This window comes from Artibeus jamaicensis, unplaced genomic scaffold (assembly GCF_021234435.1).
Source record: "Artibeus jamaicensis isolate MK-2021 breed Jamaican fruit bat unplaced genomic scaffold, CSHL_Jam_final scaffold_833, whole genome shotgun sequence".
Taxonomy (NCBI): Eukaryota; Metazoa; Chordata; class Mammalia; order Chiroptera; family Phyllostomidae; genus Artibeus; species Artibeus jamaicensis.
Window position 1 is genome coordinate 7,282,653 of NW_026522056.1, and position 21,816 is coordinate 7,304,468.

Below are 21,816 nucleotides of genomic sequence, written 5' to 3' on the forward strand. Positions count from 1 at the left end.
GATACATTCTAGAGTAATGAACTCTAGATTTCATTACTCTAGAATGTATCATTCTTATTCCACCAGACAATTAACTTTGCTAGAGCCACTTTCAAAATTGTATCTTTCTGTGTTCAGAAACTGCCAAAGCCTTCTCAGTTTTTCTAGCTTTTCTGGTCTTAGTTTCTGCTACACTACTTGCACTCTCTTTCAAATATTCTCAGTTTAGATGTAAAATAAGAACTATATCGAGGTTCATAGCCCACATTCTTGGACCTTGCTCTGTTCCTCCTTCTTTTCCTGGCTACTCTACCTCAATTTCTAGGAACCTAAAAATGTAATAACTAGGATTGTTTTGTTGTTGTTATTTGTTTTTGTGAATTGATTTGAGAGAGAGAGACAGAGAGACAGAGAAACATGTATTTGTTGTTCCACTTACTTAATGAATTCATTGGTTGATTCTCGTATGTGTCAAGATTGAATCTGCAGTCTTGATGTATCAGGATGATAATACAACAAACTGAACAGTCCAGCCAGGACAAATGTTGGTTCTTTCTTTATTTTTTTTATTTTAATCATTGTTCAAGTACAGTTTTCTGTCTTTTACTCCCATCCCAGCCCATCCCCCAGCCCTCCCCACCTCCTTCCCATTTCCACCCCCGCCCCCAGTTTTTGTCCATGTGTCCTTTTTACTTGTTCCTGTAAACCCTTCCCCTTTTCCCCTGAAATTCCCTCCCCTCTCCCCTCTGGTTACTGTCAGCCTATACTCTATTTCAGTGTCTTTGGTTATATTCTGCTTGCTTATTTGTTTTGTTGATTAGGTTCCTGTTAAAGGTGAGATCATATGGTATTTGTCTTTCACCACCTGGCTTATTTCACTCAGCATAATGCTTTCCAGTTCCATCCATGCTGTTGCAAAGGGTAGTAGCTCCTTCTTTCTTTCTGCTGCATAGTACTCCATTGTGTAAATGTAACATAGTTTTTTGATCCATTCATTTACTGATGGACACCTAGATTGCTTCCAAACACTTGGCTACTATAAATTGTGCTGCTATAAACATTGGGGCACATAGGTTCTTTTGGATTTGTGTTTCAGGGTTTTTAGGATATAATCCTAGCAGCGGAATTGCTGTGTCAAAATGCAGATCCATTTTTAGTTTTCTGAGAATATTCCATACTGTTTTCCATAGTGGTTGTATCAGTCTGCAATCCCACCAACAGTGCACTAGGGTTCCCCTTTCTCCACACCCTCTCCAACACTTGTTGTTTGTTGCTTTATTTATGATGGCCATTCTGAGCAGTGTGAGGTGGTATCTCGTGTTTTTGTTTTCATTAGGGCATTAGCTACCTTGTGCGGTCCTGCCTTGGGAGTGCCCTCAGGTGAAAACTAATGCAAAACTCCATAAATACCATGTTTTTCTTTCTCGTGTTGATTGCTTTCTCTCACCTTTTTCTGCAAGCCTTCATTTGAAGTTCAAAATTGTTTTTCAGAGTTTATATTTGTTGCAGTTGGTAGGAGGGTTAATCCAATGCAAGCTGCAATGCTGTTACACTCAAATAGTTTTAGAAACAAAAGTTTCTCTTTTTGAATTTGTTTGGTTTTGTTTTTATAAAAGTAAGCCAGTAGAGTATGAAAAAATTACTTTTTGATGATTTTTTTCCTTGATCCTAATTACCCAGAATTACATGTTCAATTTATAAAAAATATGAAAATGTATTAATTCCTTGTGAACCTCGGGGGAAATTTATTGGACAATTGAGTCAAATGCTCATCTAATAATCCTATTAATTTGTTTTGGAAGCAATGAGTATTTGAAGTATATGCACCAATTAGCATTTGTTTTAAATATTTGAGAATAGTACCTTTAAGATGAGTTATTCTAATAGAGATAAATGTATTTTATCTTTTATTTTTCAGAATTTTTGCTATTACCAAGGGTATATTGAAGGGTATCCAGATTCCATGGTGATCCTCAGCACATGTACTGGACTCAGGTTGTGATAGATAATTTTATAACTACAAAGTAGAATATTATTTTAGAAATAATTTTTTAATTTACAAATTATATTTAGTAGTTCTAATGTGAGGCATGCCTTATTGTGGAAAACCATCTTTGGAAAAGCATGGTATGGAAATTTTTGTAATATCCTACACTTATTCTGAATTAAGATTTTTGCTATGTTTGGAGACCATGAAATATCGATGGCTAGGCAAATCCCAACAGCACTACTCTTTCGTGCCACTCGGTAAGTTTACGGTTAGGAATTTTTTCCTACTTTTACTGCCTAAGATTAAGACTGAAAATTATCTACATACTATTAAACAAAAACCCGACTAAATGGCATATTATATATATACATGCATATATATTTAAATGTATTCTGAAATCTATAGGGGCTTACTACAGTTTGAAAATGTAAGCTATGGAATTGAGCCCTTGGAGCCTTCATTTGGTTTTGAACATGTGATTTATCAAGTACAACATAAGAATGATGGTGCTTCTTTATACGCTGAGGATATTAAGCCAAGAGAAATGCCCTATAAAATACAAAGCATAGAGGTAGGTGATTGAGCCACTATATGATTATTACTATTTATCACATAAATAATGTATTTTATCTGATAAACAAAATATTCACATTAATACACATGACTGATAGATAGATGTGCTAGATGTACCAGAAACTTTTGTGGCTTATATTGTAAGCCTTAAAACTTTTCATTCCAATTTCTAGGACTACAGCTGCTTTTTTTCACTGTTAGGGGCATATTTTTCTCCCATTACCTAGGCTGTTATTGTCTTCTGATAAACTCCTTTCTCCATATCCGTTATAGCAAAATTATGACATAATAAATGCAAATGCCACTCACATAAGTGTGGAAGATATTTCCTGAGGAGGATCACTAGGGTCTTTTAAGGCAGCTGCCTTAGGCACAGCCATTATATTTTCCTCAAGATGCCGAGTTAATTTCCTTATACAGGAACAGAGAAGCCACTTTCACTAGCAAAGAAGACTCCAGAATGCAGGGTTTTAATGACCCCAGATTCATCAGAGCTTTCACATATGTCCCCATTCCATTTTCAGTATCTCATTTTTCCCAATTAATACCCTCACTTTAACAGTAGACATTCTGTGGTGTTGGAAATTTAATATGTATTATAATTCATGTACTCATAGAATGAGATTCTGGGTTTGGTTTTCAGTCAACTGTGGTCTGCATCTACAGTAGTGGAGTTTTTCTTTTTTTAAGGGTATATATTTCTTGAGAAAAATAGAACCAACAGGAAATATGTAAACATATGTGAATGTGAATATATGTATGTATATATGTGTATATATACATACATATACCCACACTCACACACACACATTAATATATATATGGGCATTGTGATCCAGTCAACTTGATAGATACAACCATCTATCTATTAACCATCTCACCAGGGCTACAAAATTTATTTCTATATTTCTTTCATAAGTTTCATAGTTAAATCTATTTCATTTTGATATATGATTCAACTGAAGTTAATTTTTATATAGGGTCATGAAAGATTCTAAATTCATTGTTCTTCATATGGACATCTAGTTTTCCCAACACCATTTGTTAAAAGGATTATTTTTTGTTTCACTGAATTGTCATTGTCTTATTTTTTCAAGGTCAGTTGATCATAAATGTTAAGAACTATTTCCACAATTGCCATTATATTCTATTGATCTTTACACTTACTCTTATGCCAGAACCACACTTTTTTTTTACTACTATAGCTTTGAAGTAAGTTTTGAAATTAGTAAGTGTGCATTCTTCTTTTTTCAGCATTGTTTTGACTATTCTTGTTAATATGAATTTCCAAATTAATTAAAATTTTATGTCAATTTTTTTAAAATCATGAAATCATGTCAATTTTCTAAAACCATGTAGATTGTATTGATTCTGTAGATACATTTGAGGAATGTTGCCAATTAACAATATTAACTCTTCCTATCCGTGGACATTGAATAGCATTTTGGTTTTAGATTTTCTTTAATATTTTTCTGCATTGTTTTGCCTAGTTCAGTTTTCAAATCATCAAGTAAACTTATTTTGTTAAATTACTTCTACAAGCTTTATTATTTATTATTATTATATATTGCACATGTAATTTTTATTTAAAATTTGCATTTCTCATTATTAGTGTTTGGAAATTATCAATCTTTGTATACTGATTTTATGTTCTGCAGACTTTTTGAAATTGTTTATTAGTTTTTTATTGGACTCTGATTTTCTGTGTCATGTCACTTTGAATAAAGACCGTTTATATTCTTCCTTTTCAATTATGATAACTTGCCATTTCTTTTTTCTTGCCTAATTGTCTCCAGTATACTGTCTGAAAAGGTGAGAAGAGATATTCCTGTCTTGTCCCAATCTTAAGAGGAAAGAATTCAGTCTATTAAGTATAATGTTAACAGTAAAATAAAGTTAATCCTCCTTAGAATTTTCAACTCTACTCTCCAATAACACTCTCCTTCTCATTCTATCTCACTTTTTTTACTTTTCCTTATACACTTACATCTAGATATTAATATTTTCTTTTTTAAATGTATCATATTGATTATGCTATTATAGTTGTCCCATTTTTTCTCCCTTTATTTCCCTCTGCCCTGCACTACCCCTTCCACATGCATCACCCCCCTTAGTTCATGTCCATGGGTTGTACATTATCTATCAGTTATTTGGCTTCTCTATTTCCTGTACTATTCTTAACTTCCTCCTGTCTATTTTTTACCAACTGCTTATGCTTCTTACTCCCTGTACATTTTCCCCCATTATCCTCCTCCCCCTCACTGCTGATGACCCTCCAAGTTATCTCTATTTCTACAATTCTGTTCCTGTTCTAATTTTTTGTTCAGTTCATTTTTGCTTTTTTCTTTTCTTAGGTTCAGTTGTTGAAAGTTGTAAGTTTGCCGTCATTTTACCGTTCATATTTTTGGTCATCTTTTTCTTAAATAGGAGCCTTTAACATTTTGTAAAATAGAGACCTGGTGATGATGAACTCCTTTAACTTGACATTGTCTGGGAAGCACTTTATCTGCCCTTCCATTCTAAATAATAGCTTTGTTGAATAGAGTAATCTTGAATGTAGAAGTCTTGAATGCTTTTCATGACTTCTGAATATTTCTTCCCAATCCCTGCCCTGCAAAGTTTCTTTTGAGAAATCAGCTGATAGTTTTATGGAAACTCCCTTGTAAGTAACTGTCTCCTTTTCTCTTGCTGCTCTTAAGATTCCTTACCTTTAATCTTGGGTAATGTAATTATTCAGTGCCTTAGCATGTGCTTGGCACTGCTAAGAGGTTGGGTCCAACCACTTTGGGACTCTGAGCTTCCTGGACGTCCTGGAAGTCTATTTCCTAGGGAAGTTTTCTTTCATTATTTGTTCAAATAAGTTTTCCATTTCTTGCTCTTCCTTTTCTCCTTCTGGCAGCTTTATGATTTGGATGTTGGAACATTTAAAGTTGTCCTGGAGGTTCCTAAGCCTCTCCTCATTTTTTTGAATCTGTTTCTTCATTTTGTTATGGTTGAATGTTTATTTCTTCCTTGTTCCAAATCATTGATTTGAGTCCCAGTTTCCTTCCCTTTGCAGTTGGTTCCTTGTACATTTTTCTTTATTTAACTTTTCATAGCCTTCACTTTTTCCTCCACTTTGCAACCATACTCAACCATTTCTTTGAGCATTCTGAGTATCAGTGCTTTCAAGTCTGTATCTGATAGATTGGCTCTCTCTTCATTGCTTAGTTCTATGTTTGGGCCATATTTGTTCTTGATCTGTTCTTTCATTTGGGCCATATTTTTTTTTGTCTCTGCACAGCTGTTACGTAGTAAGGGGCAGAGCCTTAGGTATTTGCCAAGGTGGGGCAACCCACTTCACTGGGGGTTGTGTGGGGGAGGTGTCCAAGAGGGAAGAATGCTGCTTGCTCAACTCTCAGCCAGCTTCCAGTCACTTCCTCTGTTACCCATAAGCAAATTGGTCTCTTCTGTTGCTGATTCCTGGATGGGTGGGCTTATGTAGTTTCTAGGACCCTGTGGGACTCTCCAATGACCTCTCCTGTGAGGCTCAGAGTTTCTCCCACTACCTCAACCCTCACAGGTTTCTTTAGTCAGAGGTTTTGAGGCCCTACTGCCCCGAGCTGGAACCCTGGATTGCAAGGTTTGTCTCACTCTCCAGTTGTTCTTCCTGGTTGTTCTGCATGCAAATGTGGGACTGCCAGGTCCACCAGCCATTGCCTTGCCCACCCCTGTTCTCCAGCCACCTCCTTGCCATGGGTCCTCCCCACCCTGGTTGCCTGTTTCCACCCCTCCTATCAGTCTGGATGAATGTTTTTTCTTTAACTCCTTGCATGTTGGACTTCCATACAGTTTGGTTTTCTGACAGTTCTGGTTGTTTTTTGTTTTAAAATTTGTTGTCTTTCTTTTGGTGGTGCAAAGAGGCAAACTGCATCCATCTATGTCTCCACCTTAGCCAAAAGTCCCCTCCAATTCTTTAATATTTATTAAACCAAAGCAAACTTTACTGCAAAGTTATATTTATTTATATAATATATTTAAGCATTTTGTCTTCTTCTATAGCTATATTCTGTTACTACATAAGATGGCTTTTGAGGTCATGTGAAATATACCATCTGCTCATCTTCCAACAGCTTTCCTGAAATGCATCCTTATCATAAATTTATTTGGCTAATATAAATAGTTATTTTTCCCCATAAAAGTTTATTATTCATTAAATGAATGAATAAACAAGGGCTAACAAGGACTACTTCAGTGAATGTTAGACAACTAACACATGTGGGTTAAAACAAAGAAATAGCTTTGAACTCTTTATCCATTAATGCAGTATCTGCAACTGATAAGTTGCATTGTTAATGCCACTGATTTAAGTGATTATGTTTATCCTCCTATAAAGTCGTGCTATTTTCTTGTTTAGGGACTTTAAAGAAAGGACGGAGTCCTATACATAAACTATCATGAAACATTTGGTGCTTAATTTTGAATGGAAATGATAAAAAATAACAGACCACAGAAGGATTTCATCTGTATTTTTTAAAATAAAACCTTGAAATTTCCAAGGCTTAGGCCAGGAAATAGAATATTAAAGTGGGGAAAATTAGTGATCAATCAGCCTTAAACTTGTTTAACAGACCTTCCTCAACTTTTTCTTTTAAATTAATATAACCATCACTTTTCTGACCTCCGCCTCTACTAAATCCCATATTTCTTATTCTGTCTTTAATGTTCCATTTACCATATTAAGGACGATGGTTTTAAGAAAACAGTGCAGTTTTTTTTAAGGGTTGATTGATTAATTTATCTATGTGAGGTGGAAAGAGAGAGAGAGAGAAGATAGAGACACTGATGTGAAAGAAAAACATCCAATGGCTGCCTCTCGTATGCACCCTGACTGGGAACTGACTCTCTAACCCAGGCATGTACCTTGACTGGGAATTGAACCAGTGGCCTTTTGTTTGTGGCACAATGCCTAAACAACTGAGCCACATCAGTCAGGGTTAAAATGGTATAGTTTTAAAATTAATGTAAAAAATAAAATAATGCAGACATTGAAATAAACAAAATGTTATTAAAGTTTTCTCAATTTCTTAAATTTTATCCTCCTTTTCTTCTTCTTAATATTTATCCATTTTTTGTAGATAGTATGCTATTTTAGTAACAAGATATTTTGAGTTATCTACACTATATAGTCTTAAATAGTTTGCAAAGTCTGTCTTACAAGTTTTCCCTAGTGCATTCCTCTTGAATAATCTCCATGTAAAAATAACTATGAAAATAAACTAACATTTCTTTATAATAAATATAATAATTCTTTCTTTATCCCCATTTTTGGCAGAGTTGAAGTCATATAAATGATATACCAGAGTTCAAATCCCATCTGGGCTCATATTTTTGCCTAACCTAACCACTATAATTTAGGTGGATGATATCATACCCAGAATTTACACTTTGAGATGTCTATTGTACAGTTTAAGAAAGTCAGTCATTTTGATTCTCTGTTGTTCATCTTTTTCTGAGGTGATTTATACATGGATTAACTTTATTCTTCAGATGAAATATCACCCCTCTAAACACAGAGATGAGTTCTTACACGTTCAGGATCATAGATAAAACCATGCAATATATAACATATAATCACATCATTAAGCTAATAAAAATTCACACCTTTTGTAACAGGAATCAATGGAAGGGCTTTATTCAGAGAAGTGAACAATATAAATAGCTTAAAACCAATGAGAATATGGAGAATGGAAGGAAAGTTGTTTTCTGAGTAAATTAAATGGTTGATCAGCTGTGACATAGCAAATGAGGTGACAAAGGAAATAGCAAATGATTCTTTGGTACCTAGTTTTGCTTATATTATCTGATTTTATTTTTATGTGTGAAATTGAATCTTTCAACATTGAATTCATGAAGTAGTGATAAGCACTAAATATTTAAGTAATTATTTAATTTTCATGTGGATTTTTTTCAGCCACGTACAGAGCTCTCTCAGTATATAGAAATGCACGTTGTAGTTGAAAAAAATTTGGTAAGTATATTCTGATTTATTTGCTTTATGTCAATTTGTATTGGTAATTATTTGTTTCTTCAAATAATCTCTTTTTCTGGGATTCCAATAATTCATATATTGCTTCTGCATAATAGTATTTCACAAATCCCTCTTTTTTCCTTTCTGGTCCTTAATTTCCATAACTTAAACTATCTACTCCTCAAGCTTGCTGATTCTTTACCCTGCCTCTTCAGATCTGTTGTTGAATCTTTCTAGTGAATTTTCAGTTCAATTATTGCATTTTATAGCTCCAGATTTTTTTTTACTTCTTTTCATTTCTGTAGTTTCTCATTTTGTTTATATATAATTTTCCTGATTTCTCTTAGTGTTTTCCTTTAGCTCTTTGAGCATACTCTAGACATACTTTAAAGACTGTGTCAGATACCCTGGATTTCTGCAAGGGTGGCTTCTCCCTATTTATCTGGTTCCTTTAGGACATGTTTGTTTTTTTGTTCATCTTGTATTGACTCAATGTTTCTATTTCTCCTGAAAAATTCATATCAAAACCTACTATAATGTGATGGTATTTGGAGAGTGGGGTTTTGGGGAATAGTTGAAGTCATTAAAGTGGAACTGTTATCAAAGACTTTAGAGACCTTATAAAGGAGATCCAAAAAGTTCCCTCATCCTTCTACCATCTGAGGACACAAGAAGAAGCTGCAAGATGACCATTTATAAGTCAGGATGAGGGTTTTCATCAGACACTAAATCTGCTGGAGCCTCTGTCTTAGACTTGACAGTTTCCTGAAGAGATAAATGTTCATTGTTTAACATTTTACAGTGTTATAACATTTTTGCTATAACACCTCAAACAAAGGAATCTGATGCTTTTTGTTGAAAATTCATCATTTGAAAAAATTAAACACCTCTTGCGGTTTTTGCAGATTTGCCCTGCACAGGGCAGTCTTTAATTGATGAGTTGGCCTTGCTCACAATTTAGGGGTCAGCTGAGGGGAGATTTAGGATGTTCTCAGGTCTTTTTTAAGCATATGTCCTAATGAGCTTTCTTAACTTCACCATCTATAAGGCTGTTTTTGAATATCTCGATTTTCCAAAGAGTCTCACCCCAGCTTCTCCTCAGGGCCTTACAAGGTCTGTTGTCCATCTGTATCTGTAATCTCTTGCCCCAGACATCTGACCATCTGTCATCTCCCTGAAGCTTTTACAAGTAGTGGCTTTTCCTTTATGATACCTGAAATCTGATTTAAGTAAGTTAAACCCCAGCCTTTCTGCAGCCTTTAATATAGGTTAGAACATGTATAAATGAAACATGTATAAATGGTAATGAATTTATACATAATTTAATGTTTATTGGCCACTGGTATTTGCTTTTCTCTGAATTGACAACTTGCACCTTTTGCTCATTTTCTTAATGTTTTTTGCCTTGTCAACTTGTAACAAATATTTAGATGTTAAAAATATCCATACTTGGTTTATTACCTTCAATAAAATATTGAAGCATTACCTTTGGTAACTGGTTTTATTGTATCTGTGGGGGTATTGTATACACAAAATTTTAATTTTCTTGTATTCAAATATACTTTCATATTTTTCAATAGTCTTTAAGTTCACAGCTTTAATTAAGAACATGTTTCTAACTCCTATATTACACACATAGTCTTCTAGATTTGTCTGCATTTAACTCTAATATACCTGGAGTGCATTTTTATATATGGCACAGGATAAACTCTAGCTTAGGTGGGTGTCTATTTTTATTTCTTTCAGATAAATAGCTTGTTGTGCCAGCACCACAGATTAGATTTTAAAGTCTCAGATGTAACTGGGTTCTCTGTTTGGTGTCCCATTAACCTATGTGTCTACTTATAAACTGGCTTCATACTGACTAGATTACTGTGGCTTTATGGTTTAATGATGAGCAGACAAATCTCCATTCTGTTCTTACTCATACTTCTCTTGCACATTTTCTCTCAGAATCTTATTCTTAGATATGAAAATTATTTTCTCAATCCTCCCACCCAAATTGGGACTCTAATTAACATGGCATTTATTTTTTAAAAGTATTTTTATTGTTGTTCAATTATAGTTGTCTGCATTTTTCCTCCACCACTCCCCCCCCACCCCAGCCAAACCCGCCTCCCTCCCTTGCTTCCACCTCCCCCTTGGTTTTGTCTATGTGTCCTTTATAGTACTTCCTGATAACATGGCATTTAAACAATATTAATTTAGGGTAATAAGCAAGTTTGTGATAAAAGTCTTCTATCTAAGAAAAATATGTATGTGTGGTTTAGACTGATTTTACATTTTTAAACAAGACTACTCTAGTTTTTTTAAAACAAAGATTTATAGCCTTTCTTGTTTTATTTGCTCCTAAGTACTTTAGACTTTTCAGTATTATAAATACATTTTTCATCTTGATTGAGAAAAACATTAACTTTTGTAGATAGCTACCGTATTCAGCCACTTTACCATTTGCTCTTAATAATGACAGTTTTACTAGAACCTCATGTGTTTTCTAGTATAAAATATAAGTTCAAAGATATAGTTTTATTTCTTCTTTCTAGTATTTGTAGCAGGTTTAAGAAGATTTTCTTGTGTTTTTGCATTCACTATAACTTCCCTTAACCACATTAAATAAGGGAAGAGCTATATCAATCCCTATTTTAATATAAATGGTTTTTTCATTTTAAGTAATGTTTACCACCAATTTTTAGTTGTTCATATTGACATTATCATTGTATCGAGTCTTTAGGTAATTTTACTCAATTTGTTTTGGAGTTGTTATTAGGAATTGCTGCTGAATTTTATCAAATGCTTTCTCAGCACTTATTTTCATGACTATGCAAATTTTCTCTTTCAGTTTCTTGATATAATGGATAATGTTACATACTTCATTGATGGTGAACTTCTGTTTACTGAAAAATAAATTTGCCTCATCATTACAGTATTCTTTTGATATGTTGCTGAAATTTGTTGACTAATATTTAGAATATTTGCATTTGCATTCATGAATATAGTTGTTTTATAGTTTTATCAAATGTATCAATTAGCATAGAAGAAACTTAAACGATAATTAAAGAACTACCATTTAAAACTCATGAGGATACTCTGGTTTCTCTTCAGATCATATAAATCTTTCATCTTTTAAAACTCATCAGGAACTTTGAGCTTAGAGCTGCATTTTATCTAACTTCTAAATAGCAGATAATTGCTCTGTATTCTAATCTAGTAGTTTTCATTCATTGGTATGAATAAATATCTCCTAGAAAATTGGGTTAAAAAATGAACAGACACCAAAATCCTGAAACTTCAACAAATCTAGGCTTCTATAATTTATTTTCCAGATGAGTCTGACACAAGCAAAATCCAAGAATCACTGTCCTAAACTGTTCAGAGAGCTCCCAATTCATTTTATAAAGACCAAAAACTTTAATTCCATCTCATAAAGCTAGGACATTTATATATTTTAATATATAAATCAGATTGTATCAATGCCCTGATTAAAACTTTGAATAGCTTTCTCTCTTTTTTTATTGAGGATAATTGGCATACAACATTATTATATTAGTTTCATATGTACAACATAATGATTCAGTATTTGTATATATTGCAACATACTCACCATAAGTCTAGTTAACATTTGTCACCATATGTAATTAGAGAATTTTATTTTCCAATGAGAACTTTTAAGATCTACCTCTTAGCAACTTGCAAATATGCAAAACAGCATTATTAACTATAGTTTTCATATAGTTTATCACATCCTTGTGGCTTGTTTCATAACTGAGAGTTTATACCTTTGGATTTCCCTCACCTATTTTGCCAAACCCTCTCACCTAGCTCTGACAACCAACAATTTATTCTCTGGGTCTACGAGTGTGACTTTCAAAAATTTCACATATAACTGAGATCCCCTAACACTTTTCCCCTGAAGTTTATTTACTCTTAAATTTCTCAGACCATCTTGTTATTCCACCCAGTCCTGAAGTTTCTATGACTTTGGACTTTCCTGGTTGACCTTAGAATTTTGGTAGGAGTTGCATCAAATTTGTATATTGCTTTGTATAGTATACACACTTTAACAATATTAATTCTTGAGCATTGAATATATTTGCATTCATTTGTGGGGTTTGTTTCCATTTTTCTTTAATATCACATAGGTTTTTTTAAATTTAATTATTTTTCAACTACAGTATTCTATTTCTCTCATCCCAGCCCACCCTGCCCCATGCTTCCCACCTCCCTCCCATTTCCACCCCCTAGTTATTGTCCCTGTGTCCTTTATACTTGTTCCTCTAAATCCCTCCCCTTTTTTCCCCTCAAATTCCCTCCCCTCTCCCCTCTGGTCACTGTCCCCCTGTCAAGGAAGACGCAAACAAGTGGAAACATATACCATGTTCATGGATTGGAAGAATTAACATCATCAAAATGTCCATACTACCCAAAGCAATTTACAGATTCAATGCAATACCTATTAAAGTACCAATGGCATATTTCATAGACATAGAACAAACACTTCAAAAATGTATATGGAACCATGAACGACCCCGAATAGCAGCTGCAATTTTGAGACAGAGGAACAAAGTAGGAGGGATCTCAATACCTGATATCAAACTGTATTACAAGGCCACTGTAATCAAAACAGCCTGGTACTGGCATAAAAACAGGCACATAGACCAATGGAACAGAACAGAGAGCCCAACTCTCCACAGTCAATTAATATTTGACAAAGAGGGCAGTAATGTAAAATGGAGTAAAGATAGCCTCTTCAACAAATAATATCACATAGGTTTTTAAAATTTTTTGTTTTAATGTTTAATTTATTTTAATTGTTGTTCAAGTACAGTTTTCTGTCTTTTACTCTCATCCCAGCCCACCCACCCCAGTGCTCCCCACCTCCCTCCCATTTCCAGCCCCCCCTTAGTTTTTGTCCATGTGTCCTCAACAATATCACGTAGTTTTAAGTGCACAGTTCCTTCCTCTCCACAGTTGTTTATTCCTAGGTATTATTGATGTCACTGTAAATGGGGTTGTTTTCTTAACTTCTCTTTCTGGTAGTTTGGTGTTAGTACATAAAAATGAAACAGGTTTTTGCATATTTATTTTTTATCTTGCAACTTTGCCATCTTTGTTTATTACTTCTAACAGTTTTTCAGTGGAGACTTCAGAATTTTCTACATATAACATAACACTTTCAAACAGTGACAGTTTTACTTCTCCCTTTTCAATCTGATGCATGTTTTTCTAGCATAATTTCTCTAGCTATAACATTTAAATCTATGCTAAATGAATGTGGTTAGACTGAGCATCCTTGTATTGCTCCTGATTCTAGGGGAAAAGTCCTTAACTTCTCATCATTGATTATGATTATTATCTTGGTTGTAGGCCTGTTATATACAGTTTTCATTGTGTTAAGGTATGTTCCTTATCTATGTGTGTCATTGATAGTGTTTATTATGAAAAAATGTTGGAATTTTATAAAATAATTTTTTATATATCAACTGAAATAATTTTATGTTTTTCCCTTCATTTCATAGTGTATCACATTAACTGATTTGTGAATGTTTAACCATTTTGCATCCATGGAACACATCCCACTTGACCATGATGCATGATCCTTTTAATGTGCTCTTGATTTCAGTGTGCAAAACTTCTACTGAGGATTTTTATATCTGTGTTCATCAGAGAGGCTGGCCTGTAATTTCCTGTTTATGCTGTGTACTTGTTTGGTTTTGGGATCAGGATAATGCTGACCTTGTAAAATGAATTTGGAAGTGTTCCTCCTTTTCTGTTTTGGGGAGTTTGTAGTGTCTTTTTGTGCCTTTTATGTAGCCCATTTCTCACACTGAGTATATATTTTAAGATAATATTTAATATTAAAAACTAATAATGAGCAGTTTAAACACTACATTAAAATTTAAGCATTCATTAATTATTAAGCAATATATGTTTAGATCTAAAATGTGTGATTATCTTTTTCAGTATCATCATATGGGTTCTGATACAGCTGTTGTCACTCAAAAAATTTTCCAGTTAATTAGTTTGACTAATGCTGTAAGTATTTGCTTTTCAGTACTTTTGCACTTGCTTTCATTACTTAAAAAATTCCAAGTTTCTTTTATGACACTGCCTGAATATACATCTTATGTAAATAGGGAAAATTATGTAGCCATTTTAATTTTCAGTTTTCTGACTGTTTAATAGAAATAATAATAACTGTATATATCAGCTGTTTTCAACCTTTTTATTTTATAACACACAAAATAATCATTAAAGTGATGTGGCACACCAAAAAAATCTATTTTCTGCCATTTTGACCAAAAAATAGGTATACCCATAATTTTTATTTATTCACACCAGACAGCTGTTGTTGTGTTGGCTGTTGTCATTTTTTTGTTTGACAATCTAAGAAAAAAGAAGTCAGTGCACCTGACTAAATAGTCAAATATTGTATGTTTTAAAAATTCTTGCAGCACACCGGTGGGCCTCTGGCAGCACACCAGAGTGCCAGGCACACTGGTTAAAAATCGCTGGTGTGTATCTAAACAGGTTATTGTAAGGACCAAATTAAATAAAGCACTTGACATGGGATGTACTTAAGTACGAGCTTTTCAAAAGTTAATGGTAACTTGTTCCATTAGTAGCATGTATTATAAAACAGACTTAAAGTTGAATTGTTTAACATTTGTAACCACTATAGTGTTTATTTTCACACGTAATTTTGAAATCTATTTTGACCATGATATTTGAATTTGTTTTGTTATGTGTTCTATTTTAGATTTTCACTTCATTTAATATTGCAATAATTCTGTCTTCATTGGAACTTTGGATAGATGAAAATAAAATTCCAGTAACTGGAGATGCTAATCAATTATTACACAGATTTTTACGGTGGAAAAGATCTTATCTTGTTTTGCGTCCACATGATATGGCATTTTTACTTGTGTAAGCATGTACTGGCATTACTGAATCTTATACAAAGAAAACATATCCATATTTGAACTGATTTCTGACAGTTGACATTTTCTTACCTACAGCATTGTATGAATATTCTTTTTCACCATAGGGGTTTTATAGAATTATTTGAATCATTCTACTTATTTGTTTGCATGTAAAATTCATTTCTTCAATCTCGTTACCATATGCCTTTTTACCTTATAGTATAATGTCCCTAACTATACAAAAAATATTAAAAATATCTATCTGAAGAAATGTAACAGAATTCTATGATATAGTAATTTGGGTTTCTTTTTATGCTTTATTTCCATAAAATAAAACAAAAATAATAAGGAAATAGAAACCCTATTATATATTTAAACATCTCCAACATACCACATTCACATTGGGCTGCCTTTTAAAAATCGTGACTCCCTTTCTATGTAATAAGCTTATTTTTTAAAATTAATGTCCAGAATCTGTATATTATTATATAAAATAAAATAATATGCATAATTAAAAATAATAATCCTTTATGTTATTTTTCTGTCCCACCCATATGCCATAACTTTTCATGACTCTGGCAAGCAAATTCTCTCTGATTAAGCAGAAACTTTAGTCCATAAGCTGACTCTGCCTATTTGTTAATTATATTGCCTCATTTTTTTAATTTTAAGAAATTTGATTCAATTTTCTTATTTTAATTATTTTAAAATATTTTAATCTTTAATGAATACTACAAAAAACAGTATCTTCATTTGAGAAATTCCGTTTGAGAATACATTTTATAATATTCAATATTTGATTTAAAATCTATATTATTGTTTTCAAAAGAAGCAGACATATTGTCCCTTCCTATACTTTAGTTCTTTAATGTTAGGTGAAAATATCTATGCACATATTATATAATATCAAAATATATATTAAGCAAATTAGATGTTAATTGTGCTTAGTTTTACAAAATTATATAATTATGATTTTCTTCAACTTAAGTTACAGAGAAAAAGCAAATTATATTGGTGCAACTTTTCAAGGGAAGATGTGCGACAGACAATATGGAGGAAGCGTTGCTCTGGTTGGTGTAATCTGCTTGGCTAAGATGTCTAAATAGAATGCTTGTTTAGATCCTGTAGAGTTAACTGTTTTTCTTTCTGAATTGTTTCTAGGTATGATGATATTTGCATAACAAATCTAATGATCTCTATCCCTGCTGTCCACTGAGAAAAGTGTTTGAACTATAGCAAGTCCTTTCTGAACTTAATACACATAAAATTTTTACTGTTTTCTTCTCATGAGTTCCAAATATCCTTCTAGAAAGTTAATGTAGTGATCTATTTTAATCTTATAAGATGGTCATGAATTTTCATGTGCTTAACATTTATTTATTCATTGATTTTAATTTCAAGCTTACATGTTGGATACTTTCTTAATTATTGTAGGTAACATAATTATGATCCAGATTAAAATAAAGATTTTGAAACTATCGATTACCTTGAAGTACTTTGTGGAGCACAGGTGAAAAATAACAGAATCAAATGCTCTCCCTTTTTTTCTTAGTAGAAAATCTTGGTGTATTTAAAATGGGTATGTTTTTGCCCCTCTTTCACAATGCTCTGGTTTTTCTGACACGAAGAACTTGCCTTTTTTACTTTTGTGTGTGTGTTTGTACAATATGTGCTGGAGTTTGAGGCAGGCAATGCATAATACTCATATTTCAGTGAACAAGTAAAGCTAAGTGAAGACATAAAAAGATGACTCAATCAAATGGAGAGAACTTTAATATTCACATATCATAGTTTGGAAAATGTGGCTTATTCTTATGGGCAAGCCATGACCTAGTCTCAAAAGCTGAAATTTATCTGATTTAACCAGTCCCAAGCAATACAGAAATATAAAACTCTTATGTGAAGAAGGACCTTCATCAATTAACAAAAATCAGAATAGAACTTAATCTCTCTATAGGCAAGTTAGCTACCAAGTGGAAGGAAATGCCATCATTTACTGGAAAGTGTTTGGTTCATGGGGAGGACAGTGTCTCTAGAGAGAGAAGAGCAATCAGAGAAGAGCTTTCTAGTATTCATGTTTCTTATCCTCCACATTCCTTTGGAATTATCATTGCCTGACCTTTTCATTGCAAAAATCAGCAGTGGCCCATGATTCTAACAAATCACTAGAATGAGATGTTGAAGCCAACAGTTGAAACTCTGCCTTCTGATGTTAAGGACCCACCGCCCTCCCCACTGTACCCTAGTGGTCCCTCTGTTATTAAATCAGAGCATCATATTTCTAGTCTCTTCCTGGATTCTTTTTTGTGTAAAAAAAAAACTTAATTTTTATTTATTTATTTTTTTTGTTATTCAAGTACAGTTGTCTCCATTTTCACCCTACCACACTCCCTGACCCACTCATTCCCATCTTTCTGGATTCTTTTGTCATCATTTTTTTTGTTCTTCTAACAATAACACATTGTCTTAATAACTAGTTTTATAACGAATCATCAAAAATGTTAGTGCAAACCCTACTGCTACTACATCAGACTGATTTAAGTATTCTGAGTTATCAGCATTTCCATTTTAAAACCAGCTTGTCAATTTCAACAAAAACGGCTTGGGTTTTGATTAATTTTGAATTGTATCTTTAGTTCAATATGAGGGACATTGATATCTTAACAATACTGAGTCCTCCTATCCATGAAATGAAGAAACCTGTATAGTATATTCAGATAATGCAAGCAAAAAAATTACTATTATACACTCAACATTGATGTATCTCAAAATCTACATGTTGAGCAAAATAAATCAGAAACAAAAAATATTGACTTTATTATATCATTTCAGTGTGTAGGTAAACATGAACCATTTTGTTCAAGATCAGAATAGAAGTTACAAATTACAGGGAGGTAATGCCTAGAAGGTTGCTGAAGAGAAATTCTTGGGTAATAAAAATACCCCATGTTTTGCCCAGTGTAGTAGTTGCACAGATATGTATCATACACACTTCACAAATATGTGTATATACATATGCACATACAATATTATAAATAAATTATGTATATGTGTGTATACATCTGAATATTCTATATATGTGTATATATTAAACTGCATGAAGGCATTTAAGATTCGTGCATTCTTATTTAAGTATATTTTATCGATTTACCTGTTACAGTTTTCCCAATTTTTCCCCCTTTATCTCCCCTCCCCCTTATACCCCCAACCTTCCAGCATTACCCATACCTTAGTTCATGTCCATGGGTTGTACATATAACTTCTTCGAGTTGTCTGTTTCCTATTCCACTTTTTACCTCTCCCCATCTATTTAATCCCTACCAATTATGCTTCTTCCCTGTACCTTTTCTTCCCTATTTCTCCCTTCCCCTTCCCCACTGAAAATCCTCCATGTGATGTCCATTTCTCTGATTCTGTTCCTGTTCTAGTTGTTTGCTTAATTTTTGTTTTTGTTGTTTTTCTTCCTTTATTTTAGGCTCATTTGTTGATAGTTGTGAATTTGTCATTTTACTGTTCATATTTTTTATCTTCTTTTTCTTAGAGAAGTCTCTTTAACATTTCATATGATAAGGCCTTGGTGATGATGAATTCCTTTAACTTGACCTTATCCAGGAAGCACTTTATCTGCCCTTTCATTCTAAATGATAGCTTTGCTGGATAGAGTAACCTTGGATGTAGGTCCTTGCTTTTCATGACTTTGAACACTTCTTTCCAGCCCCTTCTTGCCTGCAAAGTTTCTTTTGAGAAATCAGCTGATAGCCTAATGAGCACTCCTTTGTAGGTAACTCTCTCCTTTCCCCTTGCTTCTTTTAGGATTTTCTCTTTCTCTTTATTTTTCATAGTTACTTTATTGTTTTTTATTTTTTTATTTAATTATTTTTCAAGTACAGTTTTCTGTTTATTTCTCCCATCCCAGCCCACCCCACCCCATGCTCCCCACCTCCCTCCCATTTCCACCCCCCTTAGTTATTGTCCCTGTGTCTTTTATACTTGTTCCTCTAAATCCCTCCCCTTTCTCCCCTTAAATTCCCTCCCCTCTCCCCTCTGGTCACTGTCCCCATTTTCTATTTCAGTGTCTTTGTTTTTATTTTGCTTGCTTGTTTGTGTTAAAGACTGGTACAACATACTGGAAAACAGTATGGAATTTTCTTAGAAAAATAAAAATCGAGCTGCCTTTTGACCCAGCAATTCCACTGCTATGATTATATCCTAAGAACCCTAAAACACCAATCCAAAAGAACCTATGCACCCTAATGTTCATAGCAGCACAATTTACAATAGCCAAGAGTTGGAAGCAACCTAGGTGCCCAGCAGTAAATGAATGGATCCAAAAACTATGGTACATTTACACAATGGAATTCTATGCAGCAGAGAGAAAGAAGGAGCTACTACTCTTTGCAACAACATGGATGGAACTGGAAAAGCATTATGCTGAGTGAAATAAGCCAAGTGTTGAAAGACAAATATCATATGATCTCATCTCTATCTTTAATCTTGGGTAACGTAATGAAGATTACGTTGTGCCTTGGTGTGTTCCTCTTTGGGTCCAACTTCTTTGGGACTCTGTGCTTCCTGGTTGTCCTGGAAATCTATTTCCTTCAGCAGATTAGGGAAGTTTCTCTTCATTATTTGTTCAAATAAGTTTTCAATTACTTGCTGCTGTTCTTCTCCTTTTGGCACCCCTATAATTCGAATATTGTAATGTTTCAAGTTGTCCCAGAGGTTTCTAAGCCTCTCTTCATTAATTTGAATTCTTGTTTCTTCATTCTGTGCTGGTTGGATGTTTATTTCTTCCTTTCATTTAAAATCTCTGATTGAATCCTGGTCTCCAACCTGTCACTGTTGGTTCCCTGAATATTTTGCTTTATTTCAATTTGGGTATCTTTCATTTTTATTTTTTTCTCTCCCATTTTTTAAATGTTTTATTGATTATGCCATTACAGTTGTCCCATTTCCCCCCCTTCATTTCCCTCCACCCTGCATACCCCTCCCCCATTCAGCCCCTTTAGTTCATGTCCATGTGTCATAAGTTCTTTAGCATCTATGTTTCCCATACTATTGTTGCCCTCTCCCCTGTCTAGTTTCTACCTACTGTCTATGCTACTTATTCTCTGTACCTTCTCCTCCTCCAACTCCCCTATTGCTAACCCTTCATGTGATCTCCATTTCTATGGTTCTGCTCCTGATCTAGCTGTCCTCTTAGTTTGCTTTTGTTTTAGGTGTGGTTCTTAATAACTGTGAGTTTGCTGTCCTTTTACTGTTCATCTTTTTTATCTTCTTTTTCTTAGGTAAGTCCCTTTAACATTTCATATAATAAGGACTTGGTGATGATGAACTCCTTGAATTTGACCTTAACTGAGAAGCACTTTGTCTGCCCTTCCATTTTAAATTAAAGCTTTGCTAAATAGAGCAATCTTCGATGTAGGTCTTTGGATTTCATGACTTGTAATACTTCTTTCCAGCCCCTTCTTGCCTGTAAGGTCTCTTTTGAGAAATCTGCTGACAGTCTGATGGGAACTCCTTTGTAGGTGACTGTCCCCTTATCTCTTGCTGCTTCTAGGATTCTCTCCTTCATTTTAATCTTGGCTAATGTAATTATGATGTGCCTTGGTATGTTCATCCTTGGGTCCAACTTCTTTGGGACTCTCTGAGCTTCCTGGACTTCCTGGAACTCTATTTTCTTTGCCAGCTTGGGGAAGTTCTCCTTTATATTTGTTCAAATAAGTTTTCCATTTGCTGCTGTTTCTCTTCCCCCTCTGGTACCCCTGTAATTCAGATGTTGGAACATTTAGAGATGTCCTGGAGGTTCCTAAGCCTCTCTTCATTTTTTTTTGAATTCTTGTTTCTTCATTCTTTTTTGTTTGGTCATTTTATTTTTCCTTCTGGTCCAGTCCATTGGTTTGAGCCCCAGTTTCCTTCCCATCACTATTGTTTCCCTGTACATTTTGCTTCATTTCACTTAATGAAGCCTTCATTTGTTTATCTAATTTGTAACTAAAATCAACCAGCTCTGTGAGCATCCTGATCACCAGTGTTTTGAACTGTGCATTCAATAGGTTGGCTATCTCTTCGTCGCTTAGAACTATTGGCTCTGGGGCTTTGAGCTGTTCTTCTTCTTGAGCCATAATGTTTTGGTCTGTTTGTGCCTATTACCTATGAGGGGAAGAGCCTTAGATATTCACCAGGGCAGGGCAACCCAGTTGCTGGGTTGTGACACTGTATGTGGGGGTGGGGTCAGAGAGGGGCAATGGCGTTTTTTTTCTGCTCTCTCTCAGATTTCAGTCCCTTCTGCTGCTTCCCACAAGCAAATTGGGCCCTTCTGGTGCTAGTTCCCAGATGTGCGG

At 34.0% G+C, this 21,816-nt stretch overlaps 1 protein-coding gene across 1 annotated transcript in view; it reads left to right on the top strand.

Moving 5' to 3' along the window:
* The window catches only part of ADAM2 (ADAM metallopeptidase domain 2), a 96,805-nt gene that overhangs the window by 10,851 nt on the left and 64,138 nt on the right, over positions 1-21,816 (top strand). The window contains exons 3-8 of the mRNA XM_037166936.2: positions 1,898-1,974; positions 2,375-2,540; positions 8,496-8,552; positions 14,514-14,585; positions 15,310-15,476; positions 16,461-16,542. Of these exons, the coding sequence (XP_037022831.2) occupies positions 1,898-1,974; positions 2,375-2,540; positions 8,496-8,552; positions 14,514-14,585; positions 15,310-15,476; positions 16,461-16,542 (621 nt within the window). The remainder of the gene's footprint in view (positions 1-1,897; positions 1,975-2,374; positions 2,541-8,495; positions 8,553-14,513; positions 14,586-15,309; positions 15,477-16,460; positions 16,543-21,816) is intronic.